Below are 25,712 nucleotides of genomic sequence, written 5' to 3'. Positions count from 1 at the left end.
TAAAAGTTGTCTCAAATATAGGTATTAAATAACAATAAAAATAATTACTATATTATTTCTGTTTAATAGCTCTTGATTATTTATTATGACGTGTGGTTTTGCTAAGAAATTGAAGAATGATTTCTCTAGAAATTAATACTAAAAAGGATTTCTCTTTTGATAAACAAGGATGACAACGTCTAAGATAGGGAATAAAGTATAATCTTTTTGCTTACTAATTTAAATTAAAACACAGCCATTCTTTTAAAGTAACTCATTAAAAAAATTTGGGTATAGTCCCTTTCGTAATATCGCACCTTATGGGGCGATGCTTCGTAATTTTCACAGCAGCTTTTCTCCTATTTCTACCCGCGGAGGCTCTAACCCTGCGGGGCCAATTACCTAACCCTGTTGGGCAATCACCTAACCCAATATAACCTAACCTAACCTAAAATTACCTATAAAAAGCCATTTTAAAAATACGACGAATCGCCCCTTATGGGTCGATGTTGCGAAAGGGACTATTTTCAAAAATTTTAATGATTCTAAAATGAACAAAACCTGTCCATTGAAATAATTTTCCTTAGAACTTTTCTGTACAAATATAGAGTAGCTTGGCATATAACATTTTCACTAATTTTTTTCATTCATTCAAAAAAAAATAATAAAAGTTCTTGATCAATAAGATCACTGACATAAAAGCCCTATTTATATAGCTTCATTTTCCAAAGAAAAAGTATGAACCTGAGCAACATTGAAAGCATGGTCCCAATTGTGATAAAGTACTTCTGCTCTATAATTCTTCTTGACTGTCAACAACCAACGACACAACACTGCATGATCCAAGCCAAATCTAGCAAATGTATGTCCATTTAAAAGTCTATATATAAAAGTAACTTAGTGTCTGTATGTCTGTCTGTCTGAGCAGGTGTGTGTGTGTATAGAAGCGTATTGCTTATCACTAAACGATTGAGTTTCGTATTACAGGGAAACTTCACGTAGGTCAAGTGATGATTTTATGCTCTAAACTTGAGATGTTAGGAGTTTTAGGCTCTTATCATAAGAAACGCGTCTAAGGGTTAGGGATGCAGACTTTATTTTAAAACAAAAGAATTACCTGTCAACCAAATCTAATTCATAGAACATTCTCAGGCAGGCTCGTAACATATCATTCTCCTTAAAAATGAAGAAAAAAATTAAGAAAAATTACATTTTGATCTATTTCACAAGGACTCTGGCAGGAAATTGACAACTTATTCATACGTACTGTACTAAATCAATCTTTACGTGGACTAATTTAACCAAATTAGGGTTTTTTTAGGTTTTTTATAATTCATACAACCCCCTTAAGTTATTCATTACAATAGAATACAATTTTAAAATTTATTTACTGTGTAAATATGCATAAATATGACGTTTTTACTGACAATTAGGTTGATTTTTACTCAAAGCATTTTTCTTGTAGACAATAAAATGATTATAACTTTCGTTCTATTTAAGATAAATTGATGAAATAAAAAGTATTTTCAATTTTATTATGCTGAGAAGTCACTTATTGGTTTTAAGAAATAATAAACCCCTTTGAGTTGGGGGGGGGGGGGGGCGTTGAGTATCGAAATAATGAAACTAATGTAAATTTCTTTTTATGGTGGGTTTTAATGATTCATATAGCAGCCAAACTGTTTTTAGGCAATACCCCTTTGTCTGTCTGTCCCTCTGTCTGTCTGTTTTTTTGTCTGTCTGTCCCACCACTTGTCTGTCTATCTGTCTAACTGCCTCTTTTTCGGATTTCAATGAATCATCTAGCATAGCCTAATTCTAATTTGTTAATGCCTCAAAAACTGTCTGTCTGTCCGTCTGTCTGTCTATCCCTCCATCTGTCTGATCATTCACAGGTTCTCTATTGGATTTTATTTAATGAATTGTCTATTATGGTCAAACTGTAATTTGATCATTCTTCTTGCCTGTCTGTCTGTCTCGTCTATCTGCTGAGTTTCTACCATTGGTCTAACAGACTGATTTACTTAATTAACCCCTTACGGTCGGGCCCCTTACCGCACCTTAATCAGTCGGGGGGGGGGGGGGCGTCCCCCCCCCCTATTATCTCAGTTCTTATTAGAGCTAGTAAGCTAAAAAATTTTGTGCAAGTCCCCTTGAGATATTTAAGGTTAAGGATATTTTGCAGTTGTTAGATAAATAGATTTTGTGAAATCTTATTTAGGGCTTCATAAGCATGACATCATTAAAGTTCACCAATAGTTACAATACAGTGTGCATTTTAACATTAATCATGTTCATTGCAATTAAAATCTTACCTCTTACCCATCTGATTTTGACTTAGAGACATAAAAGGGGGACATAACTGAAGCTTTTTTGATGCTGGGGGGGGGGGGGTTTTCTCCAGAACCACTTGATGAACCGTTCAAATTTTTGGACTTAAGCTTTTAGGGGTATGAACATATTATGGTTTCAAAGTCAACCCCCCTACCCCCACCCCCAAGCCCCCCGGGGCTCAAAACCCACCTAAAAATGAACCTAACCTTAATTTTCTCAGAAACCATTTGACCAATAGGGATGATTTTTTAAACTTAAGCTTTTATGCTTATAAACTAACTTCTAGTTTAGAAGTCACCCCCCTGCAACCAACCCCTAGCCCTCCGGGGCTTTAAAAAATCCTATAAATGAACCTAACCTTATTTTTCTCAGACACCATTTCACCAATAGGGATGATTTCTTAAACTTAAGCTTTTATGATTATAAACTAACTCCTAGATTATAAGTCACCCCCTTGAAAATAAAGGTTAGGTTCATTTTTATGGTTTTTTTTGATCCCCGGAGGACTAGGGGTTAGCAGCAGGGGGGTGACTTCTATACCAAAAGCTAGTTTATAACCATAAAGGCTTAAGTTTAAGAATTCATCTCTATTGGTCAAATGGTTTCTGAGAAAATTAAGGTTAGGTTCATTTTTAGGGTTTTTTTGAGCCCCGGAGGGCTAGGAGTAGGCGGCAGGGGGGTGACTTCTAAACTAGAAGTTAGTTTATAACCATAAAAGCTTAAGTTTAAGAAATCATCCCTATTGGTCAAATGGTTTCTGAGAAAATTAAGGTTATGTTCATTTTTAGGGGGGTTTTGAGCCCCAGGGGGCTAGGGGATGGGGGTAGGGGGTTGACTTTGAAACCATAAGATGTTCATACCCCTAAAAGCTTAAGTCCAAAAAATTTGCATGGTTCATCAAGTGGTTCCGGAGAACCCCCCCCCCCCCCCCAGCATCAAAAAAGCTTCAGTTACGTCCCCCTTTTAAACGTAAGATTTTCTTTTATGTCAACATAACATATCTAAATTTCATAGAGATCCGCAGCCGTTTTCCCTGCTGACCGCCTGCTGCGGCCGCTGAAATTTATATTTGATATTTCTAATATAAAATTTACTTAAAGATAAACATTTTCTGTAAAAAAATTGTTCTTCTAGCTTCAAAAATAAGAAAATTACAGCCGTTTAAAATTTTTAAGTAAAAAAGGTTGGTAAATAAAAAGGTGAACTAAGCAAAAATTGACTTTGACTTATAAAAGGTCGGAAATTTATTATCAAACAGGGGACTTGCACAAAAAAGATTTAGCCCTCTAGGTCTAATAGGAACTGAGATAATAGAGGGGGAGCGTTGAACGCCCACCCCATCACCAACCGATTAAGGTGCGGCAAGGGGCCCGACTGTTAAGGGTTAATAATACATATTTAATAATTCATATTAAAATCGATAATACTGTAAAAATTGTTGAATGCTTGTTTCAATAGAAAATTAGATTTAACTAATAATAATGTTGAATCTTGAACCTGGAGATAAACAAATAACCTTGTGTTGCAATAAAAAATAAAAAAAATTATCCAATTTACTTATGAAAAAAAGTGTAATACTGTATCTATAATCTTTTTGTACATAAATGATAATAATATCAGGTTATATTCCATTAATTTATAACCACCTAAATTTTTTGACTTTTACAACTTTTAACAGCTCCCTTTAACCAAAATCAAGGATAGTTTATTTAAGTATGTCACCAAAACTTCATTACATAAGTAATACATTTTTACAAACTTTAAAAAGAGGATTGGGAAATATCTCCCTCCCCAACATTAACTTTAATCACTATTGTAAACAATATTAAAAGTTATAAATATATATCAATCAAGATCTTTAGAGGTATTAACTGTGGTTTAATTACATATGTATGAGAGCTCCTTCTTGTGTCAATCACTTTTATTTACTGATAAAAATTTGTACAGTACAGTTGTACAGAATATTGCAAGATTTTTTTTAGTTAAGTCTGGAAATTAATGATTAATTTATCTAAAAATAGATAGCATAGAATTATCTAAATCAGTGGCTTAATTTTAAACACCCGCCTTAAACACCTCCCCCCCCCCCCCCACTCTTTATTTTAAGGGGTGTAAATTTATTTCCTTTACACCCCCTTGGAATTTATAGAGGGGTGTATCTGAGGGTGTAGGCTCTTGTCAAGAGGGTGGACATGGGTGGACACCTAGGGAGGTGTATCCATCCCCCTTGATTTTACAAGGGTGGTGTAAACAACCCCTACACCAATCTTTTGCACGCCTTTGATCTTAACTATACTTTTAGTGTACATAAAGTTGTAAATTCAGTAACTATTCTACAAAAATTACCTTCCTAAATTGATATATGATTTTCAGGGTAATCTCCGGTGGACTAAACATTAAAATTTTATGGAAAAAAAGATATCTTTGGAACATGCATGACTTGAAATTATCCCCCCTTTGTACTCAATACGCATTTTTTATTCTAAGTGCGTCAATTTTGCGTTTAAAGATACCCTTAGTTTAAGCATTAATTTCTCCAAAAAATGATGAAAAAAGATAAATTTTTTTTTGATAAAATGATAAAAGTATATGTAAAATGAAATAACCAGCAAAAAAAATTACAAAATTACGTTAAATAGAACGAAAATTAGAGCGTTTTGTGTGCCTTATAAAATGCGTATTTCTCATGAAAATTGTAATGATTTAGTGTGTTGAGTAAAATATTTACAAACTTCCCGCTTTTATAAGAAGCTAGAGTCCTTGTGATTTGAATAACAAATTATCAAAATACACATGGATGAGGGGAGGGGTATATACCAGTCGTAATTCAAGAACCGTTGAAAATTTCATGATTAAACGTAGATAATAAAAATAAATATTTCCATTTTAGTATTAAATACATTTCACAGGATGAGAATAACTTTACTGTTGATCTATAACTTACCAGTCCGTCCGTCTGTCAGTACATAACACTATGGGGTAAATCGAAGCTTTCAGATAGATTTTTTTAGGTAAGACTCTTCACACTAATATGTAGCCAGCATACAACTTACTTTGGCCATTAAGATACATACGAACCCAGTAATAGTGTCGGACTGATTATGACGTAAAAAAAAAATTAGCCAATGAGAGGCCATTATTGACCAATGGTAAAATTTATAGTGGCCTCTCATTGGCTAATTATTTTTTTTACGTCATAATCAGTCCGACACTTTTACTGGGTTTGATACATACATTTTTAATATAAATATAGGTTTTATTATTTTTATTCCATATTACCTCCAGATGAATGTTGCTGAAATGAAGAGACTGTATGTTGAGTGACAGGGCGGAAGGGACAGATAGTTTGGCCAAGTGTTCAGCTTCCCTGGGGTCTGAGTCGGCGTGGTACGACATTATCTCCATGGCAATCTAAAGACAACACAAAATATGTTATACAATCAGGGATTTTAAGGGATAAGGCTATAGAAGATTAATTGATGTACTATTCCAATTACAATGTTTTTAGATTAAAACTATTGACGGAAAGGTTAGACACATTGACATTTTGTAGCACCTAATCAAGATTTAACAAACATATTATTAAAGACAACGAATACGAAAACTTATATCTTCCTATTTTAATTTCTAAGCAGAATGCCGCGAACTATTTCCTACCTGAGCTCTAGCCTGCGCCTCAATTGCAACTTCGTACTGAGAAACATTTCTGAGCGCGATGCCGCAAAATATTCCAAATGCTTCAACAAACTGTTCGTCATTGGCGGAGAAACAACCACTCTAAACAATAAAATAAAAATAACAAAATTGATTGATTTCTTTCATATTTTACTTTTCTTATATAATCATGTACGCCCCTAGAAGCCTCTAGGGTCACATGAGGGAAGGGGAGGGTGATAAGTCGATCTACAACTTTCAATTTTAGTTTGAAAAGGAAAAAAATAAAATAATTATTCAGTGTGAGTATTTTTTTTGCTAGGGGCGATTCCTCTAGGAAGGGTGGATAAACCCTCCCACAAAATAGTTATAAACTTTTCTAGGACTTTAAAAAAAGCTTCACTGTAAAGGAGAACCATATCGTAACAGCGATTGATGAAATTTCGAGCTACAGACAGAAATATAGACATCCTGTTACTAATTATAAAATAGTATCATCTAATCACCTTTTTATTGATGAGTAGGACAACACCAAGAATATTTTTCTCACTGTCAATGATTGGCATACACAGCAGAGACCTAAAACAGATTCAAAAAAGGTTAAATTTTATTTTTAGTATCAAAGCTGCTCTATAGTTTCATTGGTCTGTATGCCAGTAACGCTGGGTTATTCCGATTTTTGTTACTAAAGTTAGTATTTGAATAATCTCCTCTTTTTCATTTTTTACCTTTCCTATTGTTTATTTCTGAAAATTTTGCAGTTTTCAAAATAGCTTCACGACTATTTGAAATAACATTATATATGTTTATTTCAACCAAATAGTTGGGACAAAAAAAAAGTGACTTTGGACAATAAATTGATGTATATCCCCAATGATAATACACAAAATTTTAAATTACCTCTTCTGTATTTTACAAAAAGTGGTTGAAACGTTGACACTCAACTAAATAAACCAACTAAGCAAAATTCATTAAAAGTCCCCAAGACTATTAGACCAACGAGTAAGAAAACGTTATAATAACACTTTGGGGACTAACATAACAAACAGTCTCCTGTCTGTCCCCTTCCTTTCTGGTCAAACAGACACATGATTTAACTCTCGGTATAATAATCTACCAAATTAAATAATTACCTGTAAACTAAATCAGAGTCCCCATTTAAATGCAGATCAAATCTTGGGTCTTGTGTCACGTCATCAATACAAACTGTTTCGCCTTTTAAAAAAAGTTGAAGTAAACAAATTTCAAAACAGCTATAAATTTTAACAGTGAAAAAAATGCTTAGTAATACACATTCATGAAATTTATTAAATTGAAAATTTGTATTTTACCAAACCTAACATTGATAAAAGGATTAGTGTAATCCACAACACTTTGAAAACACCTAAAAATAAATCCTCAACCGTTTGCCATTAAGGTTTAATGTTAGTAATGAAAAACAATGTTTTTGTTTAACACAATCTATTTATGAAGCTGTTTATAGTGCCTGTAAAAAAATGTCGGCATATAATACAAATGTCCAATGATAGGCCAATACACAGACTAAATTACCAACAGCAGGCCAGTATATATTTTAATCGACCTTTGGTAGGCCAATATGATGTTATTTTTTTATATATTCACTATAAAACTCTTCTCTATTGATGTATTATCCAAAAAGTGGGTGTAAAAATAGCACAATTTGATTGTAAGAAAACTTTGTAAGCTTTCAACAATTCTAGATTTAGAATACAAACACCTACTCGACAAAATATATATAATACAAAATATAGAGAATGTATATGGATCTGAAGGGATAAGATAATGGCCGATCAATTGATATACATCCCCATTGATATTACACAAAATACCCCTTCTATAGATTACAAATGGAGGTCGAAACCTAAGGACACTAAACTAATTGAAACATAAAATCAAAATTTGATAAAAGTTGCCAATGTTTTTGAGCCAACTAATAAGAAAATGTTATTATAAAACTTTGGAGATTAGTTTAATAGATAGACCAATGTCCCCTCCCTCCCTGGAGAATATATAAAGGATAGGAAAACAATAATTTCATCACTTTAACAAAATAGAATAAAAATATGCGCACTTCTTTTAATGTCAGAATAGCAGGCTTGTAGGAATAGGAAAATGTATAAAGATCATGTTTTCCATTTCTTATTTTTTTTTTTTTGGGGGGGGGGGGCAATACAACTTTTTTGCTGTCTTTTAAGACTTTTGTTCGAATCGAAACGTTGATGTGAAAATGCTACTATTTACAGTTACAAAGGCAGAGAATAATTCCCAAACAAATTTTTTAGAAATCAAATTTTAGATATTACAATACTATAAGAACAAAATGGATGTAGAATATACGTGGATATCTATACAGTGCATATGTAGAAAAAAAAAGTCTTCAATTTAGGTTGTTATTTCCACTGTCATTTAATAGTCAGGTCGTTTAACCAGTAGGAGGGAAATGGATGGGGTAAAGGATGGATTATTACATTTTATTACATGGTAATTTCGTGTAAGATCCTAGAAATAATCAATCCTTTATTAAAACCTGAATGGACGCCACTTTTACTAAATCATAATTGGCAAAATTCTATAGTATGTCCTAGGCTAGGCTAGGATTTATGGCTTCCCTAGTTATTTGTAAACTTTAAACTCCAAGGGTTACTTAAGATACTTAATAAGATTTAACTCAATATCATTTGAAATTCTTAGAGCTAAATCAATAAATGAAATATCGACACAACCCAATTTTTCCCGATTTTGTATAATTTTTTGAGGAACACGACTCCAGTGACGTAATATTTTTCTTTCCCGAAAAAGGGAAGGGGGGAAGAAAATCTCTTCAAAAGAGATGGGGGAAAACCCCCTTTTCTCCCATCTCTTTTTTTCTTCCCCCCTTCCCTTTTTCGGGAAAGAAAAATATGACGTCACTGGAGTCGTGTTCCTCAAAAAATTATACAAAATCGGGAAAGATTGGGTTGTGTCAAATATCTTGTTAATGTTCATTATTGTATCCCTTTACTCCCTAGAATAATCAAAATAAATAAAATACAAATATGTCTTTTCCACACCTTTTTTATATTCAGGAAAACAGTAAATTAAGTAATTCTCTACATAAAGACTAGAAAAAAAATTCTTATAATATTAATTTTTTTAAAGATGCTGTAACCTTAAATAAATGCTAAAGTAGCTCTTTACAATTGTTTTTAAAATTATTGACAAAGATGATAAATATAATAAAAAGATAAAAAAAAAACATATACAGATGCTGTATGTAACATTATTCCTTTGAATTTTACTCGTTTAAAAATAAAACGTTTTAAGTTTTAACGTTATGGGACGAATCTATCACAGCTGTGCTAACAAGTAAAGAATATTAAGTGTAGAGTAATAACACCTTCATTTTTAAGTAGCGAAGCCACACAATAATTTACTTTGTCTGTCTGTCCGTCAGTCCGACATTCCACATATTTCCACGAATTTTGATTTTTATTGCTTATTGGTTAGGGAGAAAGACTAAACTACATATCTTTTGTGTCACTTTTAAGGAAGACGATTCCCTTTTCTCCCATCTCTTTTGAAGAGATTTTCTTCCCCCTTCCCTTTTTCTTTTCCGTCATATGACGTCATATAGAATCGTCTTTCTCAAAAGTGACACAAAAGTTATGTAGTTTAGTCTTTATCTTGATTAAGGTTTTAAATCGTTTCCTAGATTTTCATGTTTCCATTCAAAGACAATTAAATATTTTTTCATGATTTATTTTATCAAGTTTCTCATATGCTTATATTCTATGTCATATATTATTGGCTTCGCTACTTATGGATGTTGTCATAATTTTTTCTATTTTCACACATAAGCCACATTTCCTTTTTTAAACAAAACACTCATATTTGTTTAGGACTAAACAAACATAAACTTTTACTATTCTGATGAAAATATATAATTTATTATTTTTACAAAGTTGCCCTATTTGATTTTGGAAGGTTTTTTTTCAGATTCTAAAAAAGACACATTTCTATATAATTTGTAAAAAAAATTCTCTATTATATAAAGGAAATTAATTTTTGTAATCTAAAAAACATATCTTTCACAAAGAAAAGTAATTTTTTTTAAATTTTAAACTCAAATATTCGACTTATATTAACACCAATATTAAATAAGGATGATTTATCTCGGATAAGTGGAGGTCAATTTCTCCAAACTTAGTTCGAAACTTTAATGGGACCTAATTGAAGCTTCACTGTAAAAGAGAGCCACATCCGTTCAGTAGGTACAAAAAGAGAGACACCCTGTATTGTATTGAAGAATAAAAACAGTTCTTTATTGGATGATTTCTTATACAGGCAAATAACGTTTGACACAAAATCAAAGAAGTTCTTTATATTGCATATTAAAAAAGGAAAAACTAAAAAACTAAAAAACCTTTGGCCGAAGTATCCCGAAAGGCCTCATATTAGAATAATGGAATATTCTAATATGATAAGACACCATGATACTTTGGCTAAAAGTTTTAAAATGTATCTCCTTTTGTTTAGGCAATAAACAGAGCTTCAAAATCAAATACTTTTGAAAAATGGGAAAATTGACTTGTCTACCAGAAAGCTATCCTTGAATTGAATAAAAAAAAGAGCTACCTGTTCCAGCAACTATGCCGGCAATGGCGCTGTTGATTGGAAACCTGTTTTCATATGGAGCCCGCCTCTCGGTAAATCCTTTTAACAAATACTTGAATAAATATTTTCGATTTAAAAATAAATTTATCTAGATGTCACTTAGACTTTACCAAAATAGTTATAAATATTTACTAATAAGAAGCTTCACTATAAAGGAGATCCATATAGCGAGATTCGCCACTACACACAGTCAGACATCCTGATCCTTTTAAGTATTAGCGGCTGCTCCCTCTTTTCTTTTTAAAAATGTGGGAGGGGGAGAAAAATAGCCTAAAACAATCCTAAGACAAAAATTTAAAAATAAATTAGCCTGTAACCAAACCATCCCAGAAACTTTCCTTAAAAGGAGAACTTAATCGGTTCAGTGGGTAACGAGATCTTATTTGACAAGTAAAAAAACTTATTACTTTAAATTGTGGATAAAGTTAAATTCTTGGCTATGTTTCTTTTCATACAAATTCATATAAAATAAAATGATGCTTAAAATATAATATTCTAGTAATTATCCCTGGCTCCGAAAGATCACATTCTTGTAGGTCAAATACTTTCTGGAAGTGTGTGGACGCATCGTTGCTGGATAACATTACCTGCAACAAAAATAAAAATGAATGTTACTAATCATTGAAAAAATTCTCTATTTATTCACATAAGAATTATACCTGATTAATACATATTGGAACAATTCTTTATATGTGGTAGGTCCAAAGACAATTAAATTCCAACTATTATAGATAAGCAAACCTTTGATTGTATGACCGTTGTCTGGAAGTCCTAATTTTGTGTGCATGGTAAAGAGTTGTGCTATTTTTTGGTCAAGGCATTTGCAGTTTATTAGTGTCGACCATTTAACAGAGCAACAGAACTTTAAAGGTTTTAGGTCTTTATATTTAAGAATGATATAAAAGTATGAAAACATATTATACTATTTAGTATTAATACAAAGTTGTAATACACAATATCTATTGATAAAAACAATATTTAGTAAATAAACCTAAAATAAACAAAGCAAACATTTTGATGATTCAGAAAAATTCAGCAAAAATGTAGGTAGCACAAACAAGTACAATAAAGTTCATATATGTATCTTTATCATATTTTTAGACGAAGACCAAAATACATAACTTTTGTGTCATATAATGAGGAAGATGAGAGGAGAAGTGGGAAAGAAAACCCATAAAAAAATGGAGAATATGACGTCAAAAGTGGTGCAAAAAATATGTATTTTGGTCTTCGTCATATTTCTATAGTTTCAAAGATTCATGACAGAAAGACAGGTCAATGTACAGTAAAGCTTTTGACACTTATAAATAAAATAAAAGATGTTTTTCTTGAAGTACATGCAGAGCACAGAAACACGTCCCCACTACACTATTTATTTCTTAATTAATCAAAAATAGAAAGGGGGAGGGGGTAGGGTTTGTTTTCGTGTGTTAGTTTGCTACCTTAGGATAGGTTATATGGGATAAAGGGTAGTCAGAAAACAAAATACTCTTTCCCTTTGTTTCAATCTTAAGGATTCGTGGGGGGGGGGGGGTCTGAGTTCGCAAAACACTTCGAGGGAAAGCACCGACATTTGCAATACCTGAGCACGTTCACACTCAATCAAGTTGATAAGGTTGACAAGAATCTTGAGCACAGTGAACTCAATGGAGGACTCCTCGTCAAAGATTATCTTGGCCAGATCAAGGAATACCTAAAAAAAATAATTTGCAACAGATTTATTAACCTATATGGTATTTTAGACACAAAAAAGGAATTTCTAGTAGTCAAAATTAAGTTACATATAATTTAATCCAATAATAAGAGCGATTAATTGTTAGACTATTAAATTTTCCTAAGCAAAGCTCATAAGAAACTCTATGAACCTAGTAATAGTGTCTAACTTTTTATCTTTGTGACGTAACAAAAATCCATCTCTTTTTTAGGGGTTTCTTTTCCCACCTCCCCTCTCATCCTTCGATTTTGGTTACGTCACAAAGATAAAAAGTTAGTCACTATTACTAGGTTCAATTCTATTATTTATTTCTTACTTATCATATGTATGCAATTAAAAAATAACAGATCTTCAGTACCAAAACTTTTTAGCCAATAGTATGTTCGGATTGGTCCTACGCCATTTTCTTATTGTTCCAATTAGGGGATTGATTATCTATAAATTCTAAATTTACTACATACACATATTGAAGTTCTTTTTGATTTTTTGCTGTTTTATAAAATTGCGGTCTTCTTGTAGGTCTGAAAGGATATTCTTTTCATAGTTCATAGTTTTCTCTGCATTTATTGCCTTTATTTAAAACTTCTACCATCTTAATATTCTATAAATCATACTCCTTGTGTAAGATAAAAATCACAAAACAAAAATTTATTTTTTCTACCTGGGATCTGGTGACCTCCAACCTGGCAGCATTGTACCTGGTGGCATTCAGCAGGGCTAGCCCACATATCCTAAAAATAGTGTGCATTAACAAAACAGTATTTCAGTTTTATTTATTATTTCAACAATGGATTAATACCATTAAGGACTCTGATACCTAAACAGCGATTTTGTTCTGTTTGAATTGTGTGAGTTTATAGTTTTTAAACCAATTTATTTAAAGCCACATTTATTGGATGTAATTCCTTTTTTTCTGAATGTATATCAATTTATCATCTATTGCCTTATCCCCTAAGGTCCTCGAATATTTGAAAGTCATACAGCTAAGTTTACCCACCTGCAGAAGTCAGAGAGAACAGAGTTAGAGATAAGATCAGCTTTGCAGATACCAGCCACAGCTGCGAATCCTTGCAACTCTATACAAACAAAAATACAATTTATGATTAAGAAAGGATAATAGCTAAATCAAAGCCAAATCCTAAAAAAATTCTTAGTCTATCCTAGGAAACTATAAAAGTTAGAATTTTCTAGGTCTTCGTCTTATATATTCATTTATATCTATGTGAGGCTATGGAAACCATAACTCCCAATTGTGTAAAATTTTATATGATTTAGCCCAAAGTCAATATTACTATTTCTTCAGAAAAAACAAATCTTGTCCTTGAAAACTACTTTATTCAATATACTCATTTATTTAGACAAAAGAAATAAAAATTTAATAGAAGGACAATTTTGTAAATCAGCAAAAGTAAGCTAAATTTTAGTTAAACAAAACGGTAAACATTATGCAGAAATAAAAAAGGATTATCACTAATCAGTCTTCATGACCGTTTTTATCCCGCGGAAAATAATTAAACTCGAAACCTTCATGTGCAAAATGAATTGTCTACCTTTATCAATGTCTCTGAAAGGAATGAGACAGTATCCTCCAGGTACAGCTGTCAGTCCAAGTTTCTGGATTCTTTCATCGTGGAGTGGCAGTGATACCAGCTGACCATTACTCAACTCACTAAAAATTCACTATTGTTATAATAACTTAATGTGCTTTATTTGTACATGACACCCTCAAACAAGAAGGTATATTCCTTAGAAAGTAAGGTCAAATTGGTTCATCGGATAACCACAAATACTTAAATAGCGAGGCCTTAATATCTGGATCCTAAAACATTATTGAAACATACTGTTTCTGTATATTTAGTAATTGTATGCATTATTCATCTAATTATTAGTGTCACGCTTCTGACAAAGAATAAACACTAAACTTTTTAACCTTTCCAATGTGACACAGTCTAAGGGCGAAAGAAGGAAAGAAACTTATTATATAGTAACTGAAATTAATTTTAAAATTTTGTTTCAGTTCTTAAATTGTTTAATGCACAGTTATTTAACATCCTTTTCTTAATATTACACTTTTTTTACTTGTTGTTGCTGCTTTACTTGAAGACATAACTGTCCTTGTTTTTTTTTAAAGATAAATAAATTTTCCAGCGTTGCTTCGAAACCTATTAATATCTGCTGGATTAGAACCGGTTCTCAGCAAAACTGAAAACAAATGCTTTGCATCGTATTACAGACAATTTTCAAAGAATATCAAAATATAAATTATATAATTAATGTTTTGTCAATTCAGTCCTACGGCCCTTCGGGCTATCAAATCTGGTGTTAAACTTAAAATTTCTCATTTTAATATCCGCGAAAAGTTATCTATAATACGATGCGATAGCTAAATATTACCTTATTATTGAGTTATCAAGTTCTAGAACATTGACAACAGGAATTATTTCATTTTCTCCATATTCTCTCCCCCTAAACATATATTTATTAGCATTACAGTTAAAAAAAAAAAAGTTAATTTATTTTAGATGGTTGGTAATTCATATATCACAAATGAACCTTAGTTCTGTTATTTTATCAACATAAGCCTCAAATTATTATGTTGAAAAATTATTAAGTAGTCATAAACTAACTTAACTATTTCTCAACTTTAATTAGGAATTATGCAACAATTAGATATCATCTTAAAAGCGTAGCAACTGGCGATTCTTATGACGTATAGGGATAGTGTTGTAGGACCAGTTTCAATCAATTTAAGACAGATTAATATTAAATTTGTGTGGAGACATCTGAACAAAATTAAGTTTATCTAATATTGGCAATGATTTTACTCTATGTTTGTTAATGTTTGTTAATGTTTGTTTTGTTTATTTACAATCTTTATATTATAAATAACCTTACTTGATATTAATAGTCTCAACCCTGTGTTTCCTCTTGAGCCCATCAACTGGAACAGCAATGGTGCACGCCTCAGCACCCTCCACAAACTGCAGGATGGTCTCCGAGATCTGTTGGCACAGCGAGGACACGTCCAGGTCTAGAAATAATATTTTTATTAGGGAGGGAGGGGACAATGGACTGTTTATTTCACTAGTCCCCCAAGTTTAATAATAAAGTTTTCTTGTTCGATGGCTTAACACCTTTGGGGACTTTCAATAAATTTGCTTAGTTGGTTTCTTAAGTTGAGTGTCCAAACGCTTTAACCACTAATTGTCATCTACACTAGGGGTAATTTTGTGTATCATCATTGGAATGTCTTATCCCTTTTTTGTAAAGTGTGTGTGTGTGTGTGTTTTGAGTTCAGTGACAATGAAGACACACTTTACTTAGTTGAGACTGTATTATACTGCCATGACAAACTATACCTAGTATAATATTGGAAAATGCAATAGACGATAAATTTATGTACATCCCCAATGATGATAAACAAAATTAGCCCCGTTGAAGATTTGTAATTATTGGTTAAAACTTTTGTACACTTCAAGATTTAATAAATGAACCCAATATTTTCAATCTAACGAATAAAAAGTTTTAATCAAACTTTTTGTACCAGAGTATATTTACCGCCCTACATTCCCATCCTCCCTGAAAGAAAATAAATACTAAAAATAAAAATAATGGTATAGATACCTCCAATGATAGAGTCTGTAATTTCAGCAATTGTTTGAGGATCAGGCTTTCCAAACGGTGATCTGGAGGTCGTTGGTGATTTAGAACTATCTGAAAATTAATTTATAAAAAATCTGTGTGCAAAGTATTTTTAAGTAAAAGTGCTCTGTACTTATTAAACTTATTATAATTTGATTATAAAGAGGTCATAACCATACAAGTTTACAAAAAGCAAAATATTTTTTTAAAAGTATTTCATGCCTATTTTTAAAGGAAATGCTAATAGTAAAAACAATAGTTTTATTTTCTAACTTCGTTTGTGTTTTACCTTGTGAAGCTACATTCAAAGATCCCGCCGATTTCAAGCCAGTAGGACATTTCCATTCAAGCGCGTCATTCGGCGTCAAGAACGAAGATCCGCCGTCCTCTGTTGTGCTCAGGATGGCCGACCTTAGGCCGCTGGCCTCGAAGACTGAGGCCGAAATCTTGCGGCACGGGGTGGTCACCGATTTAGTTCTGGGTAGGGTGGCCCGGTCATTGCTGGAGCTCAGGGTAGTACTGTCGGAGAATCTTTTCCTAAATTGATTTAATTTGTGTACATTCGCGTGTGGAAAGGGGGTGTAGAGGGGTCTTAACACCCACCGTAATATTGAAATTTGAGTTGCTTATCTTCCCCTTTCCAACCCTTTAAGTGTTACACTCCCTGGTAAAACTCTGTGCATGCCACTGCTTGAAAATGTGGAATAAAAGCATATTGTTGAGGAAATCATGAGAATATTGACTAAAAATATAATAGATAGGAAATACTTTGGCAAGTAAACAGGCATGCCTTATACAATACATGCATATCACTAAAGACATTGCAATTAAAGTGTTTATAGCATGGTAAATTAGGCGTATGGATGTTTTATGAAAACAATAAATGAAGCAGTTCCAAATGCTCTAATGGTCCATTTAGTTGAAAACATAGCGACTTAAACCTATCATTTAAAATTTGTTACCTAATCTTTGACGATATTGACTCTTCATTGGTTTTACCTAAACAAAATTAAACTTTTATATTGCATAACTGAATTGCACGTTTCTTTATTATATAAAAGTTATTTCACCAATAATGATAATCCTTAAATATAAAGTGCATTTTTAAAGTCAGCAATAAATTGTGATAAAAATACAATTTTTGTATAATGTATGATATAATATAAAGTTACGTAAAAATATACATTGGTAAAAAAGTTCACATGTCTACCATTGTAAATGTTTTATGCTGTTCTAATATCAATTTCATGATGACGAAGGAATTTCTCGTCTTATGCACACATCCAAAACAACAACAAGTTAATTCAACATTTAGTTACATTTGCAACAAATTATTCTGTAATTTAACTCTAATTTAACAACTTATGGTTTCGTTTGAATTATTTACATAAAGTCGACACTTGACATACAGGAATGTAGCTACATGTCGATATTTTTTATGCGATTACCACTTTCCTGTACATTGGTAATTGGCCAGCATAAACTATACAAATCGCGTGTCGACAAAATGCTTTGAAAATTTGTTTGTGTATCCTACATTATAGACTCATGACTGTAGCGAAAGATAAATAGTAAGAGTTGGTGGTAATGCCTGGAAATACAACAGTAGCATCTCATTAGGATGAACGTCATGCAAAAAGGGTTTGTTGTCTGCAATAGTTTGTAAGTTAGAGCCTAACGTTGTTTTTAAAAGTCCCCAGAGGTAATACAAATTAGAATAAACTTTAATTTGGTTTCAAATGTCCTATCCCTAAAATCCTAAGTTATCCACATACTATGTATTGTGCTTCTTTTAGAATTTAATATAAATTCTTGAAATGACTAGACTACCCTCAAAATTCTTACACAAAAAAGTTTTTAATGTATTGTTTTATGTAACCATGCTCTTTTTTTTAAGTTAAGGTATGATAAAACTGCTCATATTTCAGTTAAAATTAAATAGAAATTAATATAATTGGACATTTGGTAATATGAGGTAAATTTGATTTTCTCGGCTGCTATTTGGAATAGATTGCTTATTTTCTTTTGTCTTAAGATTCCACTTTCCAAATAGCATTCCGAATACAACTTATTTGGTCTGTCGGTCGTACTACAAGAGACATACAAATATTTTTTGAAGGTTTCGTGCTTCGCTACTTATGGATTGTTGTCATTCTTGTTATACCTCTAGTGGCTAATCTACCAATTTTGACATATTTTATTTCCCGCTGCGACTAACCTATTTGTTCCGGTGAATGATCGGATATAACAATTGCTGGGGGTCGAACCTCTGTATTGCTGTGTAGCTGCAACCATTTCTCTAAAATTAAATAAATAGTAAAACTTTTCCTGTATGACTTCGAAACCGATTAATGTCCGATGGATTACAACCGGTTCTAATCCATACTAAAAATCATGAATAGTATCGAATGTACAATCATAATATTTAAACCATTTTTGTTAGCTTGTACTTTCAGCATTTGTACATTTTTATATCCGCGGAAAGCTGTTTATAATACGATGAGATAAATAAGTGTTCAACTTTTGGTCAATCTGTCTGTTTAGCATAACGGTTGGCTCAAGTTCAGAATATTAAGACTTATGTATATTTATTCTATTAAGACATAGAACTTGTATATTAAAGAATCATTGAATTGATAGTTAAATTTGAATTCTCTTAAGATTTGGTGTATTATTTTTAGTCTATGCATATTTAGACTAAAATGAGTTTTTTTCTGTTTCATAGTTTAAAATTAAAATATTTTTAATTTAAATAATCTTAATGTTTAAATCTTTTTGTACTTGTATTTGTGTTTTGGATGCTGTTGAATTAGTTTTAGGTGTACTGTAAATAAACAATTTAGAGTTGTCTATATGTCTATAATAAATTATTTTGAATTCTTTCTTAGTGAAATTTCTTAAATCCCACAAATTGTTTTAATTTTAAATACACTTTAAGTACAACTTTTAACTTTTGAGGTCAGTTTAATGAATTAGTGGCTAGCATGTTTAACTCTAACTGTTAAGGTTATAACCGCAATAGTAAAAAACATTTAATTTAAAGAAATTTTACCTACTGTCTTTCTTGACATTTTTCTAAGGAAGTAAGATTCTGTGAAATCTGGATTATCATCCAGATATGCTTCAATCTGGAGCCGTAACAAAGGGCCCTAAAAAAAGTTTTATATTACAGGTTAACCCACAGAAATCACCCAGGGATTTAGAGGGATAGGATGATAGATGATAGATTGATATAGATATACATAAACGATGATGATAAATAAAATTACCCATTATGTATATAAAAAATATTGGTTGAAAAGATTGGTCACTGTTAGTTGGAAAAAATTATAAAAAAATATTTTAAAACACACAAGTAAAAAAACCTGTGCATGTTTTCATATTAGAGATTCACAAATACATAATTCAAGATCTTGTGATATAAGCAAAGCATTTGATAAAAATGTACATCATCTAACCACAGGTTTTTTTCCTGGGGGAGGGGACATCAGACTTGCAAACTTTAATTAAATCTTAATTTGTTGGTTCAAAACTAGCAGTTTAAAACTTTTCAGTGAATAATTTAATCAACAGGCTCAGTTATAAACATTTCGGATGAACATAGATTTATCGTCCATTGGTTATCCTATAAGATCCCTGGGTTCTTTATACTTATCCTATTATGTAAAGTATTAGGATTTTTTGTCTGTAGCGTAGGATCTCGCTTACTGCTGAACCGATATGCTTCTTACAGGTCATAGGATGGATTTAGGCTATTTTATCTTTATAAAAAAAAAAGTCTGGGTATGGTTTTAGGCTATTTTTTACCAATCCATATCCCTTCTAAAATAAAGCCCCTAGATGCTAGGGACCTAGCTTCTAGTTTTTAATGAATGATGATTATTGATAACACTTTGTAATGCAATTTATATTTAATCATGAAGTGGTGACAAAAAAGTATGAATATTTTTAAATGAAAACATTAATTGAAAAATAAAACTTAATCTATAATACAAAGTAGAATTATGTCTGTCTGTCCGTCTGTCCTTAAGATCTCGGTAACCACTGAATCGATCAGATTCTACTCTTCAGGGAATATACCTACAAGTTCTGTTCTGTGGTAGTTTTAGGCTATTTAACTGGGGGTTGAGACACCCCAACCTCTTCAAAAACAAAATAATCCCCCTCCCTTATTTTTTTACGAATTTTGCAAATTTAGCTAATTTTGCAAATCTGCTATTTAGTCGCGAAAATTTGCGATCCATTCGTATTTTTTTCCGCTGGGTAGGTAAGAAGATGTAATTATACCTCTTGGGGCAAAGCCCCTAGAGGCTAGGGGCGAAGCATAACACACATAAAAAATATATATAAAATCAAGGAAACCAAATTTAAGATTAATATAGAAATAATATAAAAGTTTGGCATAATCAAATATATCCTATACCTCATAGTTTTGAATGGCCACATTCTTGTTTGCCACCTGTATTTCTGGACCAGGACTAGTGAACCTGCGCCCCTTGTTCCAGGAAACAGGACGGAAGAGTCCTCCCATTCCCTGCTTTCTCTGCACTTGGCTCATTTCAACAATTCTAAACAAAAATGTTTTTCAGTCAAGGTTCGGCAACCGCGCGTAATAAGCTGCCAATATGCACACGTTCGTTTGCTAGAAAGCTTATCAAATTAACTGATAGATTGTCATTTTTAGGAACAGGTTTAGACATCCAAGCGGAAGCCAAAAATATATTATTCTGTAGAGTTTCATGGAAAGAAGTAAATCAATGGGCAACAAATTACCCTTTCTGTAAATTACAATTAGTGGTTGAGACATTTGGATACTCAACTTAATGAACCATCCAATCAAAAGTCAGCTAAAGTCCCAAAAGTTGTTAAGACAACGAAAAAGAAAACGTTACAATAAAACTATGGGGACTAGTGTAATAAACAGCTTAATGTCCCCACTCTCCATGCACTGGAGGGTTTACTAGAAGTAATTCATCTAAAATATAGTAAGCTTGTTAGTCTACAACAATTGTGATCTCAAAAAAATTCTTTTTATAATCCTATGTTTTAAATAAAATTGATAAAATACTCTTTTACTTACTTTAAATTGTTCATGTTTTAAATAAGATTAAAACAGTTTTGTTTATTTTTAATAAACGGATAACATTTCTTTATTGTGTAAATAAGTCACCTTTAAGACAAATATGTTTCTAAACTAAACATTGTATTTTTAATTTTTATCTTTAACATAAATAAATATGTAAAATCATACGTTTTTTAAATGAGGCTCAGCAGCCGCATCAGCAGTATTCCTTTTAATGGCAAGCAGCAGCCTTGCCCCTAACTTTTGGACATCCCGCCATCGCTTAATTATACTAACCAGCTGCTAAGATCTAAAAAGAATATGCAGCCAAAGGGACTTTTATTTCGAAAATTTGCAGTATTAGCGTCTAGTCAATAAAGGAATATAAAAAAGCAAACCTTTTTATCAGCCAATTGTTAAAAAGCTTTTAAAAGACGTACTATTTAAATGAACTACAGCATTTAAATTCGTTTTCAACTAACAATATAAAAGGGCAAACTGTAGACGCACAATATGACATTTGATTCAGATGATATTTGTATTTATAATAAAAAGTTTTATCGCTCTGCCTGGAATTATATTTGTATTAATAAATTAACAATCTTGTCTTTCATTTTGCCGACAGAATTTTATTTTTATAGGGTAAACAAAATCTTTTATGATAAATAAAGAAAATATATGATTTCCGATTGATATAAATCATTTTGGAATTGGATTATTTATTATGATTTCAAAAAGCAGTGTTAGTATTAAAGTTTACTTGCCCCAGACTCATCTTGTAAAAAATCTATTATTAATCCAGTATGTAATTTACTAATACTGTCGGTCTGTCAGTCATCATACAAAATATAAATATAAGAAATTTAAAATTTTTAAGAAAGGTTTCGTGATTTTTTCTCCAATAATCCATTCTTGATTAGTACAAATGCTCTTTAAATCTTATTGTCCGTATTCCCATTCATGAATATTTGTTCTTCGCTACCTATGGAAGTTGTCATACTTGTTTAATCATTATTTCTACTATTTTATCAAGAAAATCCTTTTTCCAGTATAGCTTCAAAACCGATTAATATCCGCGAATTTCCACGAATATTAAAATAAAATCATAAAATAAATACCAGTTTTGTTAGACCAAGGCTTTGGCTCCTTGGGGCTAACCAAAATGATCTTATACAAATCTTATAATTTTTATATTAATATCCACGGAAAGCTGTCTATAATACGATGCATGCTATAAATAATTATTATTGAAGCAAATCTTATGTGTTTTTATTAAACTTTAATCCTTGTAATCTTATACATAAGGAAAACAATCGTTATTATCCTTCAAGTATAACAAGGATAATGCTTTACTAGAAAGATTAATCATGGAGTTTCACAACAAAAAAATGTTTTTAATTATAGTTGGTTTGTATTTTTCAGTGCTTTTTTTCGTATTTCTCTCTGGGAATTAGAGCAAAACCTGCTTATGACCAGTGAAGCTTCCCAAAAAAAAACTCATACCAAGTGAAATGCGGGTATATACAATATTAATCACAATGAAGAAATATTCTAACTATATTACTTGGCATTGGAAGATTTTTTGCAATATTTGATAGTAAAATTAAGAAAATTAATCCTAACAGATGTTTTTAAAGATTTTTGCATGACGTGATTTGTTTATTATGGTATGGTAGAAAAATTGTTGCATTGCCATTGAAAGTTGCCAAAAAAAATAGTTGAAATTATTATACCGTTTGTTAATAGTGAAGCTACTCAATAACTTGGGTCTATATATTACTTTTATATTACAATTGAGAGAGATATCCACACAGTAAAACTTTCGTGTCCATTTGTTCTATTTTTTTTGTCAAGATATACAAAATTTGTATTGATCATTTTCAGGCTTTTGTTTTTTTTCCATTTCTTTACATATAAAAACTCTTAAATGGAAGACCTTTGTCTGTAAGTCATATCTATGCATGGTAATTTTTCTGCCTGTTCTACGTAAGAGGGGTTTTCAGTACTCAAACTTAATATAAGACAGCAGTCTGACAAAGTAGTAGTAAGTACAATTCATAACGTGTTTTGTTAGGTTTTGTCGCAATTAGGAACTAGATTGGAGATAAATTTTTCATTAAAGACATGGGGCATCCCCTCCCCCTAAGAAATATAACACATTAAAAATGTGCATCGCTACCGGTCACCAAGAACAACAATAACACTTATGTCCATAGCCAAAGAGATAATTAAAGATACCAAAAACATAACAATACTTTTGTAGCAACAGTCGGACGTACCGTCATATCATATCCATAGAGTAGGTGCGCCACTAAAAAATAATTATATAATATTGTGTACTTGACATGTAAGATAATTATGAAATATAATACTCTGCATTCCACAACTTTTTTTTCAATAGAAATGCAATTATTTTTACGTATTGTCAAAGGATAGTCTTATAATTTAAAAGTTTAAAAGTGATTTCTCTTGGAAGGGTGTTGTTACCCTCCTCCAAAATAGTTATAAACATTCCCAGGACCTATGGGAAGCTAGCCTGTAAAGGAGAACTATATCGGCCCGGCGGTAGGGAGGATCCTTTTATATAAGGATTGGCAGTGTCAGGTGCGTGCGTGAAGGGGGTGTAGTAGACAATGACACCATCTCAAAAATGCATATTTTCATCCGGCCTTAGCAAATTTATTAGCATAAGCTGAATCATGAAGCTCTATTGGCGTAGTGCTCCTCTAATTGTATTATATTTTAATTTTGAAATAAAAGTTGAAGGTTTTAAGGTTTTTCTCCAACCATTTTCCTTTATGGAGATAATGGAATTAGTATGATAAGATTTAAGAAAAACCAAATATCACATCTATTTGTTTTGTATGAGCCTTTTTAAGACAAAAAAACTTTTAGATGATCTTGAAAAACTTTCAAACAATCATACAAATCTAGAAGCTAATTAAAACATTTGTTTTCTAATTTCTAATTAAGTACAATTAATGTACTGAACTTAAACTGCATGTCATACCATGTATATTAACTGTCAATGCAATGAAATAAAAACCCAACTCACTTTATAACTAAATAATATAAAATATCATAACCACAGTTAGAAAATAACTGAGCGCTTACAATCTCTTATCCAGTTCTAAAAAGTATTTTTCACACCAAAAAAATGAAAAAATTTATAGAACGTCAATATTACACCTTTCACTAAATGTTATTTCCGGGTTGTGTAAGAAAAACTAGCAGTTTAAATGTTACTACGCACAATTGATAAAAAATGTTTGAATTACTAAGCAAGAAATGAGTCATTTTATTTTGTTAAAAAACTCACCTTCCTTCTACAGTTCTACAGTGCATTTTAACCAGTTCTTACTTTTTTAGAAGCAATGCTATTATACATTTGGAAGTGTCCGTCCATAATATCAGAAAGTCCCTTCCCTTTGTATTTTTTATATTTAGTTTTTAGCTAATTAAATTTGGTAAGTTTGAAATTTAATGGTGATTCTTGATACGATAAAGGTAGATACATTTTTTATGATTAGGTCATAAATGGGTTACGCAATTTTATGACATATAAAAATTAAATTAAAAGTTTAATTTTTTTTGTTTTTAAGTAAATGAACAGTCGCTTTTTAAATGTTAAAATACCTGGGTTTTCATATTCTTTGATTTTATGGATGCTATCATCCTTGATTAGAGAGGGAAGTAAACGCGTAATTCTTTAGGCCTAACCAAGCACCAAACGCGCGGTGTGCGTATGAAACAGTTACAGTTAGATTAAAAAATAAAAATAGGCGTTTCCCTTAAATGCATAAATGAGCACAACCACCCCCCCCCCCCCTAATTCTAAAATACATAAATGAAAGGATAGGGGTAGATTTGTGTTTTTTTATTGCTTTATGTCATTTTATGTTAAGTTATATTGTGTACTTGGTAGCCCCACTGGGCTTAGGTAACGCAGGTATAGTTAAGAGACGTAGCTACTATATTACTAGACTAAAGGAGTAAGTCTGCCTGTCTTTCTGATCTGATATCATACCTAGGCATATGCGTAAGATAAAATTTATCTTTTTATATTTTTGATATCTTGGTAATGACTGTCCATTAATTTGATTTATAGATTAAAGCTGAAAAATATCATATAGATTTAAAAATTATTTTATACTGATCTTTAACTTAACGCTGTATTATAAATCTAAACGACTTAAAAGTAAAGATTCTTATATTTTTATTATTTTTACTAGAATGTAAGCACATAAAAACGCGTAAGGCCCTGGTTCTCTAATCAAAAAGTACTCTTAAAATAACAATAGACAAATATACTAAATTATTTACATTGATTCTGACGTTTTTGGAAATTTTATGTATGCATTAAAAAGTAGGAAATGAATATTATCTACGTGCGTATATTCTACAGTAAAAGGTCTTTTGCCAGTTGTCTTATCTGTAAATTGATGTGTGTTTGTTTGTTGTTTGATTTGTGTGTGGTGTTTGGGTATGTGTGTGTACATGAATTATATTCTTTATTGTAAAGGGAGTGTAAGGCCTTAAGGCCTATAAAATCATAAAAAGTCTGCTATACACATACACTAAAAGGGCGTTTTTTTTCATAAAGAAATATGTACTGTTAGCATTATTAAAATGTGTTATTATTGGCCGTTTTTA

At 31.5% G+C, this 25,712-nt stretch overlaps 1 protein-coding gene across 4 annotated transcripts in view; it reads right to left on the bottom strand.

Annotated features, from left to right (window-relative positions):
• LOC145321669 (dual 3',5'-cyclic-AMP and -GMP phosphodiesterase 11-like) overlaps positions 1 to 25,712 on the bottom strand; it is a 39,866-nt gene that overhangs the window by 8,085 nt on the left and 6,069 nt on the right. Inside the window, exons 1-21 of one of the 4 annotated variants that reach the window (XM_080163195.1) lie at positions 24,115 to 24,325; positions 20,421 to 20,565; positions 19,050 to 19,146; positions 18,216 to 18,296; positions 16,960 to 16,996; positions 16,287 to 16,534; positions 15,980 to 16,069; positions 15,251 to 15,386; positions 14,750 to 14,821; positions 13,906 to 14,024; positions 13,353 to 13,431; positions 13,017 to 13,086; positions 12,224 to 12,334; positions 11,152 to 11,228; positions 10,603 to 10,682; positions 7,101 to 7,182; positions 6,474 to 6,546; positions 5,971 to 6,090; positions 5,593 to 5,724; positions 1,097 to 1,155; positions 724 to 832 (exon numbers count right to left, since the gene is read on the bottom strand). In XM_080163195.1, coding sequence (XP_080019321.1) covers positions 724 to 832; positions 1,097 to 1,155; positions 5,593 to 5,724; positions 5,971 to 6,090; positions 6,474 to 6,546; positions 7,101 to 7,182; positions 10,603 to 10,682; positions 11,152 to 11,228; positions 12,224 to 12,334; positions 13,017 to 13,086; positions 13,353 to 13,431; positions 13,906 to 14,024; positions 14,750 to 14,821; positions 15,251 to 15,386; positions 15,980 to 16,069; positions 16,287 to 16,534; positions 16,960 to 16,996; positions 18,216 to 18,296; positions 19,050 to 19,146; positions 20,421 to 20,555 — 2,007 coding nt within the window. In that variant the 5' untranslated portion in view covers positions 20,556 to 20,565; positions 24,115 to 24,325. Of the gene's footprint in view, positions 1 to 723; positions 833 to 1,096; positions 1,156 to 5,592; positions 5,725 to 5,970; positions 6,091 to 6,473; positions 6,547 to 7,100; positions 7,183 to 10,602; positions 10,683 to 11,151; positions 11,229 to 12,223; positions 12,335 to 13,016; positions 13,087 to 13,352; positions 13,432 to 13,905; positions 14,025 to 14,749; positions 14,822 to 15,250; positions 15,387 to 15,979; positions 16,070 to 16,286; positions 16,535 to 16,959; positions 16,997 to 18,215; positions 18,297 to 19,049; positions 19,147 to 20,420; positions 20,566 to 21,077; positions 21,107 to 24,114; positions 24,326 to 25,712 lie in introns of those variants that run through there. The other 3 variants (XM_080163202.1, XM_080163182.1, XM_080163190.1) reach the window with 3 other exon arrangements.

Source organism: Acartia tonsa, chromosome 1 (assembly GCF_053477335.1).
Source record: "Acartia tonsa isolate MP-2025a chromosome 1, ASM5347733v1, whole genome shotgun sequence".
Lineage (NCBI taxonomy): Eukaryota > Metazoa > Arthropoda > Copepoda > Calanoida > Acartiidae > Acartia > Acartia tonsa.
The sequence above is the reverse complement of the archived record's forward strand: the minus strand, read 5'-3'. Positions and strand labels throughout refer to the sequence as shown.